This window comes from Gadus chalcogrammus, chromosome 17 (genome assembly GCF_026213295.1).
Source record: "Gadus chalcogrammus isolate NIFS_2021 chromosome 17, NIFS_Gcha_1.0, whole genome shotgun sequence".
In the NCBI taxonomy this organism is placed as follows: Eukaryota; Metazoa; Chordata; class Actinopteri; order Gadiformes; family Gadidae; genus Gadus; species Gadus chalcogrammus.
In genome coordinates this window covers 8,213,659-8,232,635 of record NC_079428.1, presented here as the reverse complement: position 1 = coordinate 8,232,635, position 18,977 = coordinate 8,213,659, and the positions used below count along the sequence as shown (strand labels likewise).

The 18,977-nt window shown below is 47.2% G+C and overlaps 1 protein-coding gene across 1 annotated transcript in view; it reads right to left on the bottom strand.

Annotated features, from left to right (window-relative positions):
• Positions 1 to 18,977, bottom strand: part of dnah2 (dynein, axonemal, heavy chain 2) — a 228,338-nt gene that overhangs the window by 186,617 nt on the left and 22,744 nt on the right. Inside the window, exons 7-13 of the mRNA XM_056576101.1 lie at positions 15,555 to 15,759; positions 14,782 to 14,855; positions 13,393 to 13,563; positions 12,025 to 12,268; positions 9,139 to 9,249; positions 7,258 to 7,496; positions 4,967 to 5,158 (exon numbers count right to left, since the gene is read on the bottom strand). Of these exons, the coding sequence (XP_056432076.1) occupies positions 4,967 to 5,158; positions 7,258 to 7,496; positions 9,139 to 9,249; positions 12,025 to 12,268; positions 13,393 to 13,563; positions 14,782 to 14,855; positions 15,555 to 15,720 (1,197 nt within the window). The 5' untranslated portion in view covers positions 15,721 to 15,759. The remainder of the gene's footprint in view (positions 1 to 4,966; positions 5,159 to 7,257; positions 7,497 to 9,138; positions 9,250 to 12,024; positions 12,269 to 13,392; positions 13,564 to 14,781; positions 14,856 to 15,554; positions 15,760 to 18,977) is intronic.

The following is an 18,977-nucleotide window of genomic DNA, read 5'->3' as shown; positions in this document are numbered from 1 at the left end:
TCTGCATACGACACACACACACGCACCAAACTCGCACAGACACACGCACGCACACACATTAACACAAACACCCAGCGGGGTTCACAGGTGGGCTTTTCCTTCAGCAGGAGAGGAGCAGGAGGAGCAGGAGGAAGCGGAGGCAAAGGAGAGGGTGTAATTATAGGGGAGGCTGTGTATGGGGGCCTATGTGGAGCGACAGCCTATCCTCCATTGCTCTGATCGCTGGTTCAATCCTGACACAGCTACAACAGGGACCCGGGAGCACAGGAGCCGGCTCCCTGCCCCCAACACACCTCACTACTGAGTTTGTGTGTGTGTTTGTGTGTACGTGTACATGTACTTGTGTGTGTACTTGTGTGTGTGTGTGTGTGTGTGTGTGTGTGTGTGTGTGTGTGTGTGTGTGTGTGTGTGTGTGTGTGTGGCTGCATGTGTGTGGCTGCATGTGTGTATGTGTACGTGTACGTGTACATGTATGGATGTTTGTGTGTTTGTGTGTCTGTGTGTGTATGTGTGTAGGTGGACCGATGAGTTTCCATGGGTTTGGCATGTATGTCTGCCTGTGCATATCTATCTGCCTGTGTTTCTGAGTATGTGTGTGTATGTGAGCGTGTGTGTCTTTATTCACCTGTATGTGGCATGTCTGCCTGCATGTGTGTGTGTGTGTCTGTGTGTGTCTGTGTGTGTGTATGTGCGTATCAGTGCTCATAGCCTAGAGAAAATGTGTTCTACAGGTTGATTGTGGAGGCCAGAAAATGCATATTTTAATGAAGGGGGTAGACAGAGGGGATGGGCAGGATATTAAATTGATATGTAAATGACGGAAATTCTAATTTGAGTTGAAGCTTGAGAGTACCGCAGCATTAACTAGCTTATAAGTTAATAAGGATTTATTTTCCCTCCCCCTGTTTTTCTCTCTCTCTTCTCTGGCCCCAACTTTTCTACCACTCTCTTGCTTCTCCTAAACAAAGAGGAGAGAGCGAGGAGAGAGCGAGGAGAAGGTGAGGAAGACGGGGGTGGTAACAAGATGTTCGAGCATAAGTCCCTTTGAGAATAGGCCTCCTTGTTGTATGAAAATGCAGATCTTCAAATGGCCCCGCACAGCAACAGGTAACTCTGGATTTGTCTTGGTGAATGTATGCCCTGCTATCAAATTTAGCATCTCTCTCTCTCCCCCTCTCTCTGACTCTCACTCTCTTTTTGTGTAAAAATATCCAGATGGTGCTGGCAGAGGGGGGGCTTGGACAGCTTGAAGCAAAAGTAAAGAGAGTAAAAAACTATGAGAAAAAATAGAAAAGTCAGGATGTCAGATGCAGCTACGGAGGCGAAAGAGAGGGTGAGAAGGGGGAGAGAGGGAGGGAGACAGAAAGCAGGAGGGGAGGAAGAGAAGAGAGAGAGAGTGAGCGATAGTGAAAGAGGAAAGAGAGGGATGTGAGAGGGGGGAGAGAGAGCAAGAGAGAAACAGGGAAGGAGAGAGAGAGAGCATAGAGAGTTAAAGTGAGTGAGAAAGAGAGATAAATAGAGGGCGAGAGAGAGAGAGATGAAGAGCAAGAGACACTAGGGCCAAATGACTGCAGAATGATCACTACAGCTATTATCGTCCACAGGGTGTTATTCTCTCTCTCTCTCTCTCTCTCTCTCTCTCTCTCTCTCTCTCTCTCTCTCTCTCTCTCTCTCTCTCTCTCTCTCTCTCTCTCACGCTAATTCTCAGTCTCTCTCTCCTCCTCTCTCCCCCACCCCTGAATTAGCTGGAACCAAACAGAACAGGCAGAGAAAGCCCTTGCCCTGCAGCTTTTGCTGATTGGAAAATGATATTAAACCAGACATCGTGTTCCCCGGTACCAAACAAAAAAGAAGGGGCAGAGGAGAAGAGAGAGAGAACAGAAAGAAAGAAAAGGAGAGGCAGAGGAAAAATAAACCAGAAAGCTTCAACAAATGAAGAAAACGGCTGAGGCCCTGCAGGGGAGAGCGAGGGCAACGGCAAGTCACACACACACACACACACACACACACACACACACACACACACACACACACACAGACACACACACACAAACACACCCCCACATACACACAAGCATGCATACCTCATAAAGTAACATGAGGCAAAGCAGAGGGACGGGAAGTCCAACCAACCACACATGCTAGCATGACACAAATGGACTCTGATTAGAAAGTATTAGCCTCAAAAACATCAGACACAGACCACATCAGTGGGCCTGGTTCTCTTCTGGGAGAGAGAGAGAGAGAGAGAGAGAGAGAGAGAGAGAGAGAGAGAGAGAGAGAGAGAGAGAGAGAGAGAGAGAGAGAGAGAGAGAGAGAGAGAGAGAGAGAGAGAGAGAGAGAGAGAGAGAGAGAGAGAGAGAGAGAGAGACTCCACAGTGATGGATGGAGACGGAGAGAAAGAGGAGAAAAAGAATGAAAGAAAGGAGGAAGACAAATAAGGAAAAAAAGTGAGAAAGTAACTGAGAAATGCTGATATGGAGAAGAGAGAAAGAGAGGAGGGGGGAGACAGACACAGATGGAAAGGGTGAGAGAGAAAGAGAGAGAAAGAGGAGAAGGAAGAGGCTCAACTTATGATGGGATCCTTCCCTGCATAGAGTAAACAAGCCATTTCTCCCCTCTCCCTCCCCAGTATGTGATACTGCTGGAGGGGAAACGGGGGTCTCTGGACCATGAGAGAGATAGGGAGGGGGCTGTAAGACACACTGTGCCCCACACAGTAGGGGTCTTTCAGGGCTGAGTGCAGCAGCTCCTTCTGCATTTCCGTCCATCTGCCTTCACGCTGCAAACGACAGCACGACGTGCACAGCTCTGTGGATGTGTGCGCGTCGCGGAGCACAGGGAAAAGCGGAGAACTCTGCAGTGTCAACACTGCAGCATGGAGTGGCTGCACGTACACTAACGCACCAACACACAGGTTCTCCCCATGGACCAAGCAGCCGAGTTTAACACCAACAAATAAACAAGATTTATAGAAGTGAGCGTCAGGAAGTATGGTCGCATTACTACAGATGTCGGGTATACAAGGTAAACGTTGATGCCTGCAGACGGCTGGCCTTCTCCTTAAGCCAGATGTGATCCGGCAGGACAGCTGGGCCGCTAAACAGCAGTGAATGCGGCATAGCTCTATACGTATACCCGGAGGACTTATAAAGAAGAGGAGTGAAGAGGAACGCCGATGGAAGAATCCCAGAATGTGTGGAAGTAGTGGGACCGGGGTGGGAGGTGTTCAAAAGTACCGATAGTCTTTAAAGGAAAATCAAACCGTACAAGCCTAGTGTTGTGTCTTTTATCTTCTGTTTCAGGTCAAACATACAGCCACAGAAAGTGAAATAACATCTGGTATTTTTGGATCTACTGCATAATTTGCTAATGATCTCCACATCACAGCATGTACAAGTCATGAGAAAGTCAGCTGGATTAGCAGAAAGGTGAAAGGGTAAAAAATGGCCAGACTTTGATGTTTTGGAGCCTGGAATTGTTCACCACCTGCGAGGTGTCTGATCCGAGCAGAGAGGGAGAGAGAGGCGCAGGCTTCCAGAGTTCAGGTATCGTGAGTTTGCATAATTACAGCGTGCTGGAAGAGACCGCAGACCCTCAAGGGTGTTCTCATCCGACCGCCGCCGCCATCTCCCATCAGCCTCAGCTTTGCGGCTGAGCCGTGAGAGGGGAGCCGCCAGGTTAAAGAAGGCCATAGTTTTATGTTTTCTATGCATCAGACATGGACGGTTAAACAGAGATAGCGTGCTAACATAGACAGCCCGCTAACCATACGCAGCCCGCTAACCAAACAGAGAAGGCTTAGCAAAAAACTATGCCAACCACAAAGAGCCATGCACACTAACCAGACATGGCATGCTAACTGAACAGTGCACTCTAACCAGACAGCATGTGAGAGGTTGGAGAGTGCTGGTTGCTTTCACTTTTACACTAATGTGGGTTAAATTAACATGTTTCATAACCAATCCACAAGCTTCAGGATGAAGGTGTTTGCGGCCTCTTTGAGTCGTCGGGTCTGCCATAGCCTCACTCACACTCAAGCAGACATAAAAACACACACACACGTACACCGCACGCAAACACGCACACACACACTGATAAACACACACCCTCAGGAAATAATTACAGTAAATGTTTTGTGTGAGTCAGTGTGCCTTGATGTCTTATCAAAGGAGCTATAGGGAACGAGAGCGAGAGAGAGAGATAGACAGGGAGATGGATAGAGACGGCGTGGGGGAAAGAGAAAAATAAAAGAACCAGAGCAGGAAACACGGTGGGGGCGGCCAGCAGCACTGCGGCGAGCGAGGGTCAGCCCATAATTATTTGAGGTTAAACGTTTTTTTTCAGTCCTTGTGCGCTGGCAGCGAGCCGGCGAGAGAAATGAAAACAGTTGAACCAAAAGAGGGGTTTCAGGGTTGGCTCTGGCTGGGCGGAGGAGAGACTATCCCAGGGTGCACCCTGGGATAGCGCATGGGAGAGCGGCAAGGCTTGAGGGGCGGTGCCGGCCTTATCGCCGTGCTGACCAGAGGAGTCTTATCTGAGTGGAGGGTCCCCTGGCGGCTGGACGTTCCCCCAGGGTGAAGGTTATCAGAGTGCCGGGAGGGGGGGGCTGCTCTTGACAGAGGGGAGCAGGGGGACCTTGACGGGTCGGTGTGTTGGAGGGACCTTGTGGTTAATATGCGAATGAATTACCTGCAGCAGCCCAGTGAAAACACCATGAAGGGGGAGGCTGAGGGCGACCCACTGTGTGTGTACGTGTGAGTGGATGCGTGTGAGGACATCGGGTCAGTGATTTTGTTTTTCTTTAGGTTGGTTCAAGGCCTGAATGTACTCCTGTTGAATGTACAGGTGAGTGTAAAAACAGATCCGGGACATGGAAAGAGAAGCCAGAGAGAGAAACTCAGTTCTCAGAGTTCTGAGTGAAGCAGGTCAGGCCAACGAGCCCTCCCAAGCATGACGTGACTACCTTGTGGAAGAGCGCGGTGAGCCGGTCGCGGGTGTTGTAGTGCGGAGAGTTGTCCCAGATGATGCGTATGAGGTCGGCAATGTGCTGGAGCTTGGGGGCCACCTGGCTCGGCTGCAGCTGCACCAGCTCCTCACATGGCTGCTTCAGCAGGGACAGGAACCGCAGGTTGGATTCTGCCTGCTGGGAGCCGTCCTGGACCACGTCAAAACAGACACACACACACACACACACACACACACACACACACACACACACACACACACACACACACACACACACACACACACACACACACACACACACACACACACACACACACACACACACACACACACACACACAGGACCGGGGAACACCTGATAAATTGCTGTAATTGGCCGACAGCTGTGCTGAATGCAAGCCTAGATTTATAAACTGCTAGGTTCAACACTGACTCCGCCCTGGGGCACCACAAGGCCCAGCCCAACAAGCCACACACAGCGTCCTTTCCTCCGAGAGGACACACCGCCTGTGATCCCTACATCTTTATATGCCCCCTGCCTCTTGGCTTTAAATGATATATGGCCCCCACTCCGAGGAGCTCACTGGAATAGAGAGTTTCTGGTATGGAGATGGTGAGGCTCAATGCCCCCGCTACCGCAACAAACGCACCCGTTCACCTTCACTCACATATTCTATCCCCGCCAAATCACCACTTTGGCTTTGCTATACTGTATTCACTAAGGCAAGGGTTTGAGTGGATGTGTGGGTGTGTGTGTGTGTGTGTGTGTGTGTGTGTGTGTGTGTGTGTGTGTGTGTGTGTGTGTGTGTGTGTGTGTGTGTGTGTGTGTGTGTGTGTGTGTGTGTGTGTGTGTGTGTGTGTTTGTGTCTGTATGTGCATGTCTCTATGTGTGTGTGTGTGTGTGTGTGTTCAGTGGCAGCCGGCGTCATCAGTCATGCAGTAGCTAACTTCCTGGTTGCAGTTGAGCAGGTGTGGTTGGCTACAACTGGCCCCGCGTGGTGTTGAATGGATGGTCTGGCTCACTGACCAACTCCGGGGGTTGTAAAGTGCAGTGAATTGGACTCCATGGTTCCTCCCCCCCCTCTTGTGTTCTCTGCGAGCCTATAATTCATCACTGAGGGCCCCGGGTGCGGTTGCCTCTGCGGCAGCCAATGAAACAGGCTTGGCCCGAGCTGTGCAGTCCGACCTCTGTCCTCCATGTGAGACGCTGCCTTCACCTCACATATGCAGTGCTGGGTGGTGGGAATGGATCTGGCCATGTAGGAAATGAGAGTGGGGATTTTTTTGTACGCTGCACCACCTGCAATGCAGCTAAATCTGTGGGCGTTGAGGGCACTGTGGAGGCTATTTGCTCTGGCAGAGGGAACGGTGGGGGATTGAAGCTCACACCGCTCTTGTTTATAAATTAGGGATCTAGTTTGGAGCCTGATTTCTCAGGGCTAATTGTGAATACATGTGGATAACTGACAACCATGTATACGTCCTCCGTTTTTAGGTTTCTTTAAAAAGAAGTTGAATTCCTACAAGTCTGGAACTAATAAACTCAATAGAGTGAACATCGTTTGGTGGAATTCTTGCAGTCAAACAAGGATTCAAACGTGGATTTATGTGGCCACCCGTATCCGTTACATAGGGGGGGAAAGACAAGTATGATCGAACAGACATTAAGCTCATTCCCGTGACTTGGTAAGAAAAGGGAAGCCTTTTTTGCACCATGAAAAGTCTTTTAAATGTTAACATTTGACAACTGCGTCTACTTTACGTTTAATCAAACATCAGGTGAAGTCCAGAGGGGAACTCACATTATTCACTTCTTTAAACCGTGTCTGTTTAGATCGCCGGCAAAAGTCAACTTGCCGAGTACCATTAACAGATGTTTGTAAAAAGATATTGTAGAGGGAAGAACCATCATCCCACATCCCTCATGTTCGTTAGTAGCAATTTTACAATGTCATTATTTTGTCAACATTTTTATTCAAAGCGACTGTAGTGACTTGGTAGACAAATGTCATAAAGGAGCAGGGAAGGTTTAGGGCATCTCGTTCAAGGACGCCTACAGGTACGCATGTGGACATTGGGAATCAAACCCAGAACCCTTGGACTGGGACCCACCCATTCGGACACCTCGCCCCCCTAGAGAGGTTGGGATATATATAATTATGTCGACAATCAGTTCTATTTGCATCTACATTTCTACTAGTCTAATATTCTCAATAGACACATTTTTCTGTTTTCCTATTTTCTGTCGGACCGATAAAGAAGTAGCTCATCCCATGAAGATGTGTCCTACCTGGATCTCCTGGGCCAACTTGGAGAAGGGCTGCAGGTAGGAGGACTTGGACAGCCGCAGAATACTCTGGATGTGTCTGACGCCGGGCTTCTGCAGCTGCAGGCTGATGCCTGTCAGGTCGGCACAGCGGCTGCTCCAGAAGGTGATCTCCTCCAGGGGGCCGGCGCTGTCGCCCATCTCCACCAGGTGCTGGGCGCCCAGGACGTCGTTGAACTGACGGGTCCAGTGGATCAGCACGACTGGAACACACGGGGGGGGGGGGGGGGGAAGGTTGAGGCCATAGATCCTCGGGGTTGCATTACATCCTCCAGGTCAGTGCTTCTCGACCTGTGTTGCACGTACCACTGATGGCGGTACGCATGAATAATACAGGTGCTCAGGGAGATTTTTGGTCATAATAGAGACAATTAATATAAAACAAGAACTTGATAATAATTCAAGATATTATTAATAATGAAAATATAGTACTGGCTTGTTATTTCAAACACATTGTGCATTCCATCATATGTATTCCATTGTAATGTTTTCCATTTATGCTTTGTGTTCATTTGTATTTGCTAATGAAACCCACGGAGAGCACAAGCAGTGTTGCAGACTGAGGTGGTCCTCAAAAGGTCATGATGACAAGTGAATGATGCAAGGAAAGTCTAAGGTTGGGAGCCGCTGCTTTAGGTCCAGTGGCTGTAGGTATGGGTCTGTATGTCATTGGCCACCTACAGTCACTAAGTCTGGTCGACATTGAAGAATTCAAGCATTTTGTAGTTCAACACAATTGTACAACACATCATCTTCACATAATAAAGATTCCAAGGTACCAAGGTTGGTATTAGACTGGCAGACTGTCTGCACGACACAGAACCATGTCACGACACATGTTTCCTAATGAGTCAAATAGGGGGAGGAATGGTTGGCGAGAGCAAGGTCGGATCGATGAATGAGTATTTTCGAGGAGATATGGTAGTAAAGAAAGTTGAAGGAAATAAATGTGGTGTTGTTGTTTTTATTTGTTGGCAATCTGAAGGATACAGAAAGTGACAGGGGTGAGGAGAGGGCAAGTTAGGGTATGGCCTGGTGTAAGTGGTGCAGCAGCAGTAGAAGAGAGAAGAGGAAGTGAGGAAAAGGTTATAGATAAAGTGAGTATCTACGGAAGGCAAAAATCTTTGAGGTCGATATGTGTGTGTGTGTATGTGCGTGTGTATGTGTTTGTGAGAAAGCATGTGTGTGGATGTTCACTTATTTGTTTGAATGTGCGGGTGTGCATGTATGTGCCTGCTTTGTGTGCCCGTTGATAAAGGGTTTACATTGATGTGTTTGTGTCTTTTATGTATGTGCAGGTGTTTGTATGTGTTGTATGTTGTGTGTGTGTGTGTGTGTGTGTGTGTGTGTGTGTGTGTGTGTGTGTGTGTGTGTGTGTGTGTGTGTGTGTGTGTGTGTGTGTGTGTGTGAGTGTGTGTGTGTGTGTGCGTGTGTGTGTGTGTGTGTGTGTTTTCCTGTGCACCGATGGGTCAAAGGCAGAGGCAGAGGGACGGGTGATGGAGGAGAGGGGTGGGAGGTGACACACTAGCGTCTCATTAAATCCTATCGGTGTGCGCCCGAGCCCAGGGAAACCACCCCGCGATCCTCAATGGCCGTTTTGTTTTGCTTTCGACCATAAAGCGAGAGAGCAGATCAAAAAGATAAAGTCCAAGTGACCTTTCCTAGAGAGAGAGGAAGAGAGAATCCCCACGGTGAGGCGTAGAGACAAAGACACTCACACAATGAGAAGGATGCGATATCTGCACACACATACAGATAAACACACACACAAACACACACACACACACACACACACACACGCACACACACACACACACACACGCAGAGCCCCCCAGCCCTCCTTACTCTCCAGTCTCTGTATTAGCTCCTTGTCCTTGCTGGCCTCCTCTGGGCTGCGCTGCAGGGCCTCCATGGGGATGTAGAGCACAGTGTTCCCGGCCATCTTGAACCGGGAGTCTGGTCAAAACAACACACACCGTTACGTGAGTGCACTTAGCACGAACTCAAGTACAGGAATTACAATTTGCTTTCAGGGTTTCAGACAATGCAACCGTATGCCAAGAAACTAAAGTGTTGAACAGCAAGAGTTTTTTAATTAAATAAATATAAATAAGTGACAAGGTAAAACCGAGGACGCTGCAAAGTTGTATATATAGAGCCTTTCTTTGGAGACAGAGATCTCTTTGAGGTTATTTCATGTCTACAAGGCTCCAGTGACAATGAACTGTAAGCGAGTGGAGAACGCAACACTCCTTAAGGTTTCACAAAGCCGACAAAGTGCTTGGTTTTAACAGCCGTAAAGCCTGCGGTTATCAAACCCGTGTACCTCTTTATCCCCTGTGTGTATCAAGATCAAATGGAGTTCCATTTACCAAATTGGAAAAAAACAAACAGCGGAGAAAATCACAAGTGTTTACCGCTCCTCCCGGGCAAAGTGAACGCTTGAACAACGCACGCACACTCACACACACGCGCAGACACACTTTCTGTTGGGCTGTGTCGCGGTGCATAAGTTTACCCACTCCAGAGTGGAGTGTGCGCCGCAAAGGGTGCCAGGCAACCACCTCCCCCGTCCGACCCCCAGACATGAGGGCTGGAATATCAGAGACTGTGAATGAAGCAGCGGTCTTTACACAACACAGGAGTAGAGCGCCAGAGTGCCAGGGCCTCCTAATGAAGGAGGGAGCGGATCAAAGGACACAAGGGCAGAGAGACATAGAGAGAGACCGAGGGAGAGTGAGTGTGTAGGACCTGAGCTGTCTGTGTACACTGATTGTGGCGACAGGGAGGACGATCAATGAGAGCCGTGTGTAGTCTCCCATTAGCCTTTTGGAAAAGGACATAAACAACACAGCGACCGAGAGAGAGAAAGAGAGAGAGAGTGAGAGAGAGCGAGAGAGAGATAAATAATGAGGCGAGGGCACAAGGTAAGCGGAAGGCTGCTGAATGTATAAAAGAAAAGAGCAGCCTCTGTGTGTGTTTGCATGTCATTGTATGCACACTTTTTGCCTGTTTTACTGGGTTGTTCACTTTTAGTCATTTTTCTTAGCCGATATGTCTGCCGTTCGTCTGGGTACTTTCCGGATGAATTTTCCTCTATGGATTGCGAGTTTGTGTGTGCGTGTGCGGTTACAATGGTGTTTTCTAAGGGCCAGCCGGCTGACCTTTGGTGAAACCTACGCAAACATTGAAGACATGGAAGAAGAGCCAGGAGCCACAACAAGCCCCTTTCATCAGGCGGTACTGGCTACCGGGAGCTGGGGTGAGGTGAGGGGGTTCTGTCCACCTGGGTATAAGTCAGTACTCAGTGTTCTTCCCCTCCTTCTCCCATAAATAAATACATATACATCGAAATGTATATTTATGTGGTGAGCCCGGTGTCACAGTTGCACATCAACGACAGATCTGCTGTTCCACGACTACACTGCTATATAAAGTTTTAGGCAAAAGTTTAGTAGACTGAGAACGGGATTGCTAACTCAAATGCCAGCGGGGGGGGGGGGGGGCATTTTGAGGCCTAAAATGTGCTGAGATTGGTGGATGTATTTACTGAAAACGATATCAGAATATGAGATTCCACGGGGGGTTGTGCAGGAATGAAAAGGATTTCAGTTGGGATTATCTAATCGTGTTTCTGATTGTTCAGGGGAAACGCAGAGTAAAGTCAGGTAGAGGAGGCTCGTAATTGTAGGGGCTCAAGTGTATACTGCCCGTGCACGTCTGTTTGCGTGAATGTATGTGTCTGTGTGTGTCTCTTTCGGAATGTGTTTGTATGTCTGTTTGTATGAAGAAAGAAACAAAGTGGCGTTTCATGCGCTGATTGGCGCAATTAGCATGAGAATTGAACCATCACAACGCACCAATACACTGTATGATTACCGCTGCGCCTCTCTGTGTTTAGCTAGGCCCTGGCAGCAGCCTGTAGCTTCTCCTCGCTGAGCAACGGCTAAAGTCTCCCCGCGGCTGCACCATGAAAGGAAAACATGGTGCGAATCCCTCAAAGCCCTCGTTGTTCCGCGCCAAGAAGAAGCAGATCAATGGCTGACTGTCAAAATGACATTATGTTGGAATGCAGTTCACCGTAACCTTAATTGTTGTGATGCGCCTTCTCCTTTCAAGGGGAAAAATAGTTTGATCCATGCCGGCTGTTTTGTCTGTCTTGTTCTTCTGCTTTAGTGGAATTGATACAAAGCAGAGCTGTTCTCCCAAACCCCCACCCTGCAGCTGGGAAACACAGGGCCTTCCAGGAACAGGAAGTCATGTGAGGAAAACCACCTCGGCACCTCGTTGGATCAGCCAGCATTACCTAATGCACTTCTCTTGTTTTGCCCTCCAACAGTTGCCACAACAAATGAGCGACATCAAAATCCATGCAGAATGGATGAAATGTCGCCCGATGTTTGATGTGGTAGGAAATCTGTCTGTGTTGCCAACACACCATATTTGGTTGGAAACACATGTGCTTTGCTAGTTTCTAGCGTACTAGTGCATCAAATATGTAAATCAGGCAAAAGAATAGCATTTTCATCAACCAAACAGGTACTCAAATGGGAACCCTGACCTCTTCTCCCAACCCCGACGAGTACATCCACAGAGTACATCCCTCTACGCCCCAGCCCCCAACCCGGTCCCAGCCACCTCTTCCGGTAACCACCCTCTGGCATTGAACCAGCCCTCGTACCCGGCTCTGCCCGACCCTGTCCTCCCCTCTCCCAGGAGGCGGATGGCTACCTGTAAGGCCGGAGAGGAAGCGGTGCATGTTGGCGCTGTAGATGTTCTTGATGTTCTTAGGCAAGACGGTGCTGAGGGCCACCAGGGGAGCATGCACGCCGTTCAATAGCCTCAGCAGGCCCTCTGTGGCTCCGCCCCCTCCGCTGCCGCAGCGCAAGGTGCCACAGTGCACGACCGTCTCGAAGGTCTCCGGCATGATGGGTGCCTCTGATGAGCGGATGAAGTAGGCCAGTTGATCCACCGCCTGGTAGAGAGACAGAGGTGGAGACATAGAGAGAGAGAGAAAGAGAGAGAGAGTTAGACAAAGTGAGATAAAGTAGGTGAGGGGGAAACATAGAGGGAATAAGAGCGACAGCGTGAGAGGAAGAGAGGGAGTGGGATAGAGAGAAAGAGAGTGAGAGAAACAGATGATGAAGACGATGGAATGGGATAAGCAGGGGAAGAATGGGTACAGTGGGAATTGTGAAAGAAAGTGAGCGGAAATTAATGAAAATTGTGAAAGAATGGTTCAGATAAGCGGAACAACAAGGTGAAAGGAAAACCACACAGATGTGAATTTCCGAGGCATGTGTATAGAGGAATCCAGAAATACTAACAATTAAAACGCTGCATTTTGTGATTCTCTTTTATGCTCTTTTGATAACAGGAACCCACCGCAGCCATGAAGTGGCAGACATTTTTATTAATTCCTCTGGGTCTCTTTAGATGCAGCTCAATTGGTATTCGGGAGCCGTCATTACCGCAATCTACAAAAGCTCTTATCAGTTGTAATATGGCACAGTGCTGCATGTCTGAGTGTGTGCTATGTGTGCTATGTGTGCTATGTGTGAATGTGTGCGTGTATGTGTGTGTGTAATGTTTGAATCTTAGCACACGTTTGCGTGCGAGTGTGTATGTGTTTTCCTATGTAAGCGCACGTGTGAGTGTGTGGAGGAGTCTTTTGACAAGGCCCCTGTAGCAAATCTCTGCTTCACATCTCCGGGGCTCTGAGGAGAATGGACAGTGCGGCATTTTATTACCGTTGCTGACATTTCTATTAGTCAGGATGATGGCTGTACTCTGGCTGCTGGAGAGCTCGGTGGACAAGCCTGCATACAGAGACCTCACAACAAAGAGATCCTTGCCCTTCTCTCCTGGAGGAGAAGGGTAACTAGGTAACGAGCCTAGCACACCTACATCCAGGGACACATCATGTGCCACACCCCTGCCTGACCTTTACCAAGAACCAATATGTTTATTTTTTACATCTTGTTAAACTATGACCAAATATAAACGATAACAAGGCATTGAGCACGCAACACACAGCTACTAATTTACCCCACCACACATTTGATAGGGTCTGAGGACTGTCAAATGGGTCATGTGTACCTGTGAGGGCATGCCGTTCTCCACCCTCAACCCGGTCATGGGGTCCAGATATACCACCATTAAAGGGATGGAGGCTCCTTCTATGAAGCGGTCCAGTGCCAGCTCATTGTCCTCCGACCACGAGTCCCAGGTCACGTCGGAGAGGGCAACCCGGCATATGAACAACCTTCTCTGTATGAGGGGAAGAAAGGAAAAGGTGGTTATTCAGTGTGTCAAGAGGGGGAGGGGACTCGCTGCTGCGTGCCCCCTAAGCCATCGCCCCCCACCCTCCTGCTGAGATGGCGCTGGACATCAGTGCAATTACAACCCGTGACCCGTATCCTTCAATTAAAGTGATGGTGTCTCTGATTCGAAATCGCTGACGCCCCGCGGGGGGAGATTCAATCACAAATCGCACATACACACACACACTACCTCACTAACACACCGAACCTCTGCACTATTTCCCTGACTTTCAATGCTCTGCCGCCGGAGCAGGTGCTCTAATATTAGCCAAATTATATCGCTATGCAGATTATACAGGGACCTGTCTTGTTGAATAATGCTAACTGCCGGGTACGGCAAAGTGTGTGCTTGTGTGTCTGCTTGTGAGAGTGTGTGTATGTGTGTGTGTGTGGGTCTGTGTGTACATTCACCGCCTACGCCTGGCACCTGTTTCATCAGTGGGAGACACACACATACACACGCACACACACACACGCAAGATGTATTTATAAATATTGCAAGGGGGGACGGGGGTTTGGGAGTGGTTTGGGTCATCGCATGTAAATACTAGCACTCTATTGCAAGGTAGCAAGTGGTAATTAATTATATTAATTTAATTGATGAGGAGACAGTTACTGTGCAGGTTCACTGAGCACACACCACCAATCACCAGCTGATCTCCATATTTCCACACATCTGGCACACTAGGCATTGTTCCAATCCTATTTTCTATCAGCAGTGTCAGGGGGGTAGAAGGAGTTCTCAAAGGTTATTAAAACTGCTGGGTTTATGAAGGAGGTTGTCATGGTGGTGAGTGGGGTGGTTGGTGATGATGGGTAGGGGTTGTCTTGTTTTGGATCTCTAGGAATTCTTGTTTCTCATACTTTGATTTCCCCATGTCAGTCACTTTCCCCCTCTCTCTCTCTCTTTCTTTCTCTCTCTCTCTCTCTCTCTCTCTCTCTGTCCCTCTCTCGCTACACTGCAAGGAAAAGGTACGGAAATAGATGTTCACTAACGGCATGATGGTATTCTACTCTGCTTTGTCGTCCATCTGGGATGTGGATAAAGTGTAAATCTAGCTGCTCCCGTAGCTGAGTGCCCCTGTTTTTTGGGGGTGAACTGAAATCCCAACTTTCAATTTGTCACCGATGACAAGGTGGCCATTAAGGGGGCTGATGGCTTTACCAGGTTAATGGCGTACAGGTCCTCAGGTTCCTCCTCCGTCAAGATCCCCACACTGCTTCCAACATCAGCATCCCCTGTGATGAATCGCAGACACACACACATAACTATGCACGCACACGCACACCATCAAATTCCCAAAGAGGCATGACAATGCACGTGACACACTCAGGGACACCAGTTTTCATGATTCCATCTGGTTCAGATTGTGGGAATTATCTATCCGCTATTCTCTCCTCTTTGTGTCATTTTGAGCACAGTCATTACTTCTGACACTGGTTTGGAGTTCAGGGTTGATAAAAATCTGCCAAGCACTGTATTATTGTGTTGAAGATGGGAGGGGGAAATGACGTGATGATTTGTGTAAACTTCTAACAGTAGTCATTTAATTACGGAATTAGGCCTTTTTTGTGTGCAGATGCCCATACAACATGATGGTATTCTAGTCTTGTCAGTTAATTTGGTGAAGAGAAAATCCAACCAAGAATCATTAGCATTGTGTTTATAGCCAATGGAAAATACATTTTCCATACATCACATTTCTAAACACTCCCTTCCCTAGACTAAATAGAAACCTTAAACCGGCTGCTATTAAACCACACACACAACACAACGTATTTCAGTTGAAACGCATTCTGCGTAAACAACCAGAAAATATGCTGTGTTTTATTATATTATACGTAATATGCAGGGGGTGCACACTGGTATATACACGTACACGCCACCAATACATAGAGCAGGCCAGACGACGTGTCTGCATCCCGAACTAGATTTACCTCCGGGCTGTTTGTCTTGCTGGTCCCCAGGCAGGTCTTCAGGCTGGAGGGCAGCTTTGGCCTCCCTGGCCCTCCGACTCTTGGTGGAACCGCTTCGCTTTGGCCTCCCACTGCTGCCGGCGGAGCCCCCCTGCAGCATAGGGGACTGGGGCACATCGTCTGCCATGGAGCTGGACTCACCGCTCACTGCTCTCTCCTAGACGCTCTTCAAAGAACAGGGTCACAGATGGGTTTTTTAACGATGGGTTATTCCTAGGGGAGTGCAAACAATAGTTTTGTGAGGAAAAGAATGACTGCATATTTGCACATGTATCATCTTGCAGAGTAAACTTTAAAGTGTATAATTTTAAATGTAAAAGATTTTGAGGAACATTGGCATGCGTTTCACATAATTCACATGCGATTTTGTGCTTAAACATTTAGATTTTTTTCCTGTTTTTAATGGGGTGTTTTCTGAAGCCTTCCAAGGTAGCCCTATGCATAAAACAGGCCTATCGTAAATAATAAACTCTTGTTGAGAATAAACTATTGGTAACCTTAGAAAATGCAGTTTGATATACCAATAGATTAAAACACCAAATGTACCCAAGCCAATAACCCAGATAAATAAGTGTTCGCTTTCGGCGGAGACCAAGAGCAACTGAGCTCATCATGACAAATTCACTATTTCCATTTCCACAGCAGGCATTTCTAATGGTGGGGGCATCGACCAGCTGCAGGTGTCCGTGGGAAGTGAACACGGAACTATTTTGAGGAGAGAACCGCTGGCAGGCAGGTGGAACGTCGGCAAAACACAAGTAATAAAACGTACAAAGTCAACGCTTTCATGAACTATTTATCTTTCTCCCGAAAACCGATCTGTCTCCTCTTTCTTGCTCTCAGTCTGCTCCCGTCCTGTTCTGCTCCAGCCACCTCACTTGTCAGGCCCCACAGCGCACCCAGTCTTTATTGAAACTTTGATTCAGTTTTCCACCCAACTCGTAACTTTCTCAGGGCAGTGAGCAATACAAAAAATAGAACGACGGGTTATTGGTTAAAAAAAAAAGAGGGGAGGGAGAGGGGATAAATGAAAAAAGGACAAAAGTAAAGCATGGGGCAAACCTGCACATTTCAAACTCGGACTAAAATGTGCGGGGGTAGGCCTATGTATGTGTATGTATATATATATATATATATATATATATATATATATATATATAGACATTGATGTAGAACATTAATTTACCCTGCAAGACACATTGTGCTCCTTGCAGATGGACTACGTGCTTCTTGAAGTGACAAGGTCTGACTGGGCAGTCTTTCTTCGAGTCGGTAACGTATTTCTGCCAAACTCTTTAGTGGGTTGTTTTTCCAAAAATGTGATAAAACACTTCTTTCGCCTTAGTTCCTCACATAATTATTCCTGTAGGTATTCCTCCCTCGCGTGTCTCCTAAACGGTCACGCTGCTAGGTGACTACCTTCCTGAGCTATACTGCTATTAACTAGTTAGCATTCCGTGGTAGTTCTAAGTAGGTTACTTACCTTTTAAAAACGTCAGGCAGTCCAAGGCCCTTACATCAAACACTATAAGTATGGGCTTACTTTTTTTCAACGTGACACGAAAGCAACGGCGCTTAAGTAAAACGTACGAGGAGAAATAGTGTGGCTTTAGTGTAGACGGTGAATTAAATGCGTCGTCATTAAGTCGTTAGCTTTACTTTAAAATGATAAACACAGCAGCTCGCGCCTCTGTCGCTGCGTTGAACTGTGCAGCGCGCGTCTGGACACGTCGCCATGGAAACGACACGTCTCCATGGAAACGACACAACGGGGTAAAGGGAGAGGGGGGGGGTTGGGACGAGGCGTGACAGTCAGTGTTGCCAGATTGGGTACGATTTTCCGCACAATCTGGCAAACCTGGCTGTGTTCGCCCTGGCCCACTTTTTATTTATTTATGTGTAATAAGTAAAAACAAATTGTGCAGGTTACGGTTGACTAACTACATTAAAACACTGGCAAACATGTAAAAAATGTATAGTGCTGAAATTGACAAACAATACCAATAGCTCTAACGTTCAAGACTGTGCGCATGGACCATATACCGTTGGAGATGACCAACTGTCTATCTCATCATATAACGTCAGCTCATAACACTCCTTCATATATATTACCTTAACGGTAAGTAATAATAACTTTCAGATTGTTTCTTTAAAATAACATCAATATTTAACATGAATAATTTAAGCACATAAATATGAGTTGCTTATATAGGTATTGATTAGGTCCTGACCCTGAGAAAACATAGGCCCAGCTCTTTGAGATAAGGTTTTGTCTTACAATCGTTTGGCCCTCGTTTTCTTATGGCTTTGGGTTAAATGTTGTAAGTTTATTGTAATTCAACTATAGGCCTAAACAGTCTTTTACTAAAATATCTTTCATGCATTTATTTCATCATCGTTACTGTAGGCCTTTTAATGATGCCGATACAAATTCACAATATGAAACAAAACTTTTTTTTTCCGAGTTATTGCAAAGCCTTTCAAATGTCAGCGTGTGATCACAGGTCTCACTCACATTGAAACATTTATGTTGTTTCATGTTACACGACCCCCTCTTACATCTGTCTCTCGCCCAAGGCTTTTAAGGAGAACTAGGCGAAAAATGACAGGCTGCCCCCTCCCCCCCGGTGTTCCTATCAGCTGCTAGTTGACCCCGCAAGAAGCTGAAACAGGTACCCTTATCACTACAGCTCTGTCTGTCTGTCTGCCTGCCTGCCTGCCTCTCTCTCTCTCTCTCTCGCACCCTCTTTGCACCATGTACATTTTTGGTCAACCAGGTGCTCCGGAGTTGAACTCCTCCTGACTAAAGATTGCAGAATGGAGTAGCAACTCAAGGTCTTTTTTTCTCTTTAAATCATGTTTTATTCATCAATAAAGCTTAAACATTACACCTGCTTAAATCCCTGTTGGGGTGAATTGAGTGCCAAATGCACATTTAGAGTGAATGCCGCTTTGACGTTATTATCTGAGCAAACTAGATGGTGGCCTGGCTTTGCCAGAGGAGATATGTGGCCTTGTGGATGGCCTTGTGGTCTTTTTCTTTGACAAAAATATAAACTTTTTCACTTCTTTCAACACTAAGTATGGCAGATTAAATGGTTGACAGATTAAATGACAAAAAGAGAAGCTTGAATTTGATTGATTGCATTATTTGTTCCCCTATAACTATTCTTAAAGAATCTGCAAGGGTTAAAGTTAAAGCGTGTAAAGATGCTTGGTAAGGCTAGAGCTGTCCTCTATGGAAAACGTAGTCTATCTGCCATGGTGGTTATTACAGCCCAGAATATTATTGCACAGAAGTAACATGGGTAACATTAGTAAATCAAGCTAATAAAATATTGTCTGAGAGAAAAAGCTAATGGAAAACATGAGCATTTACTCCAG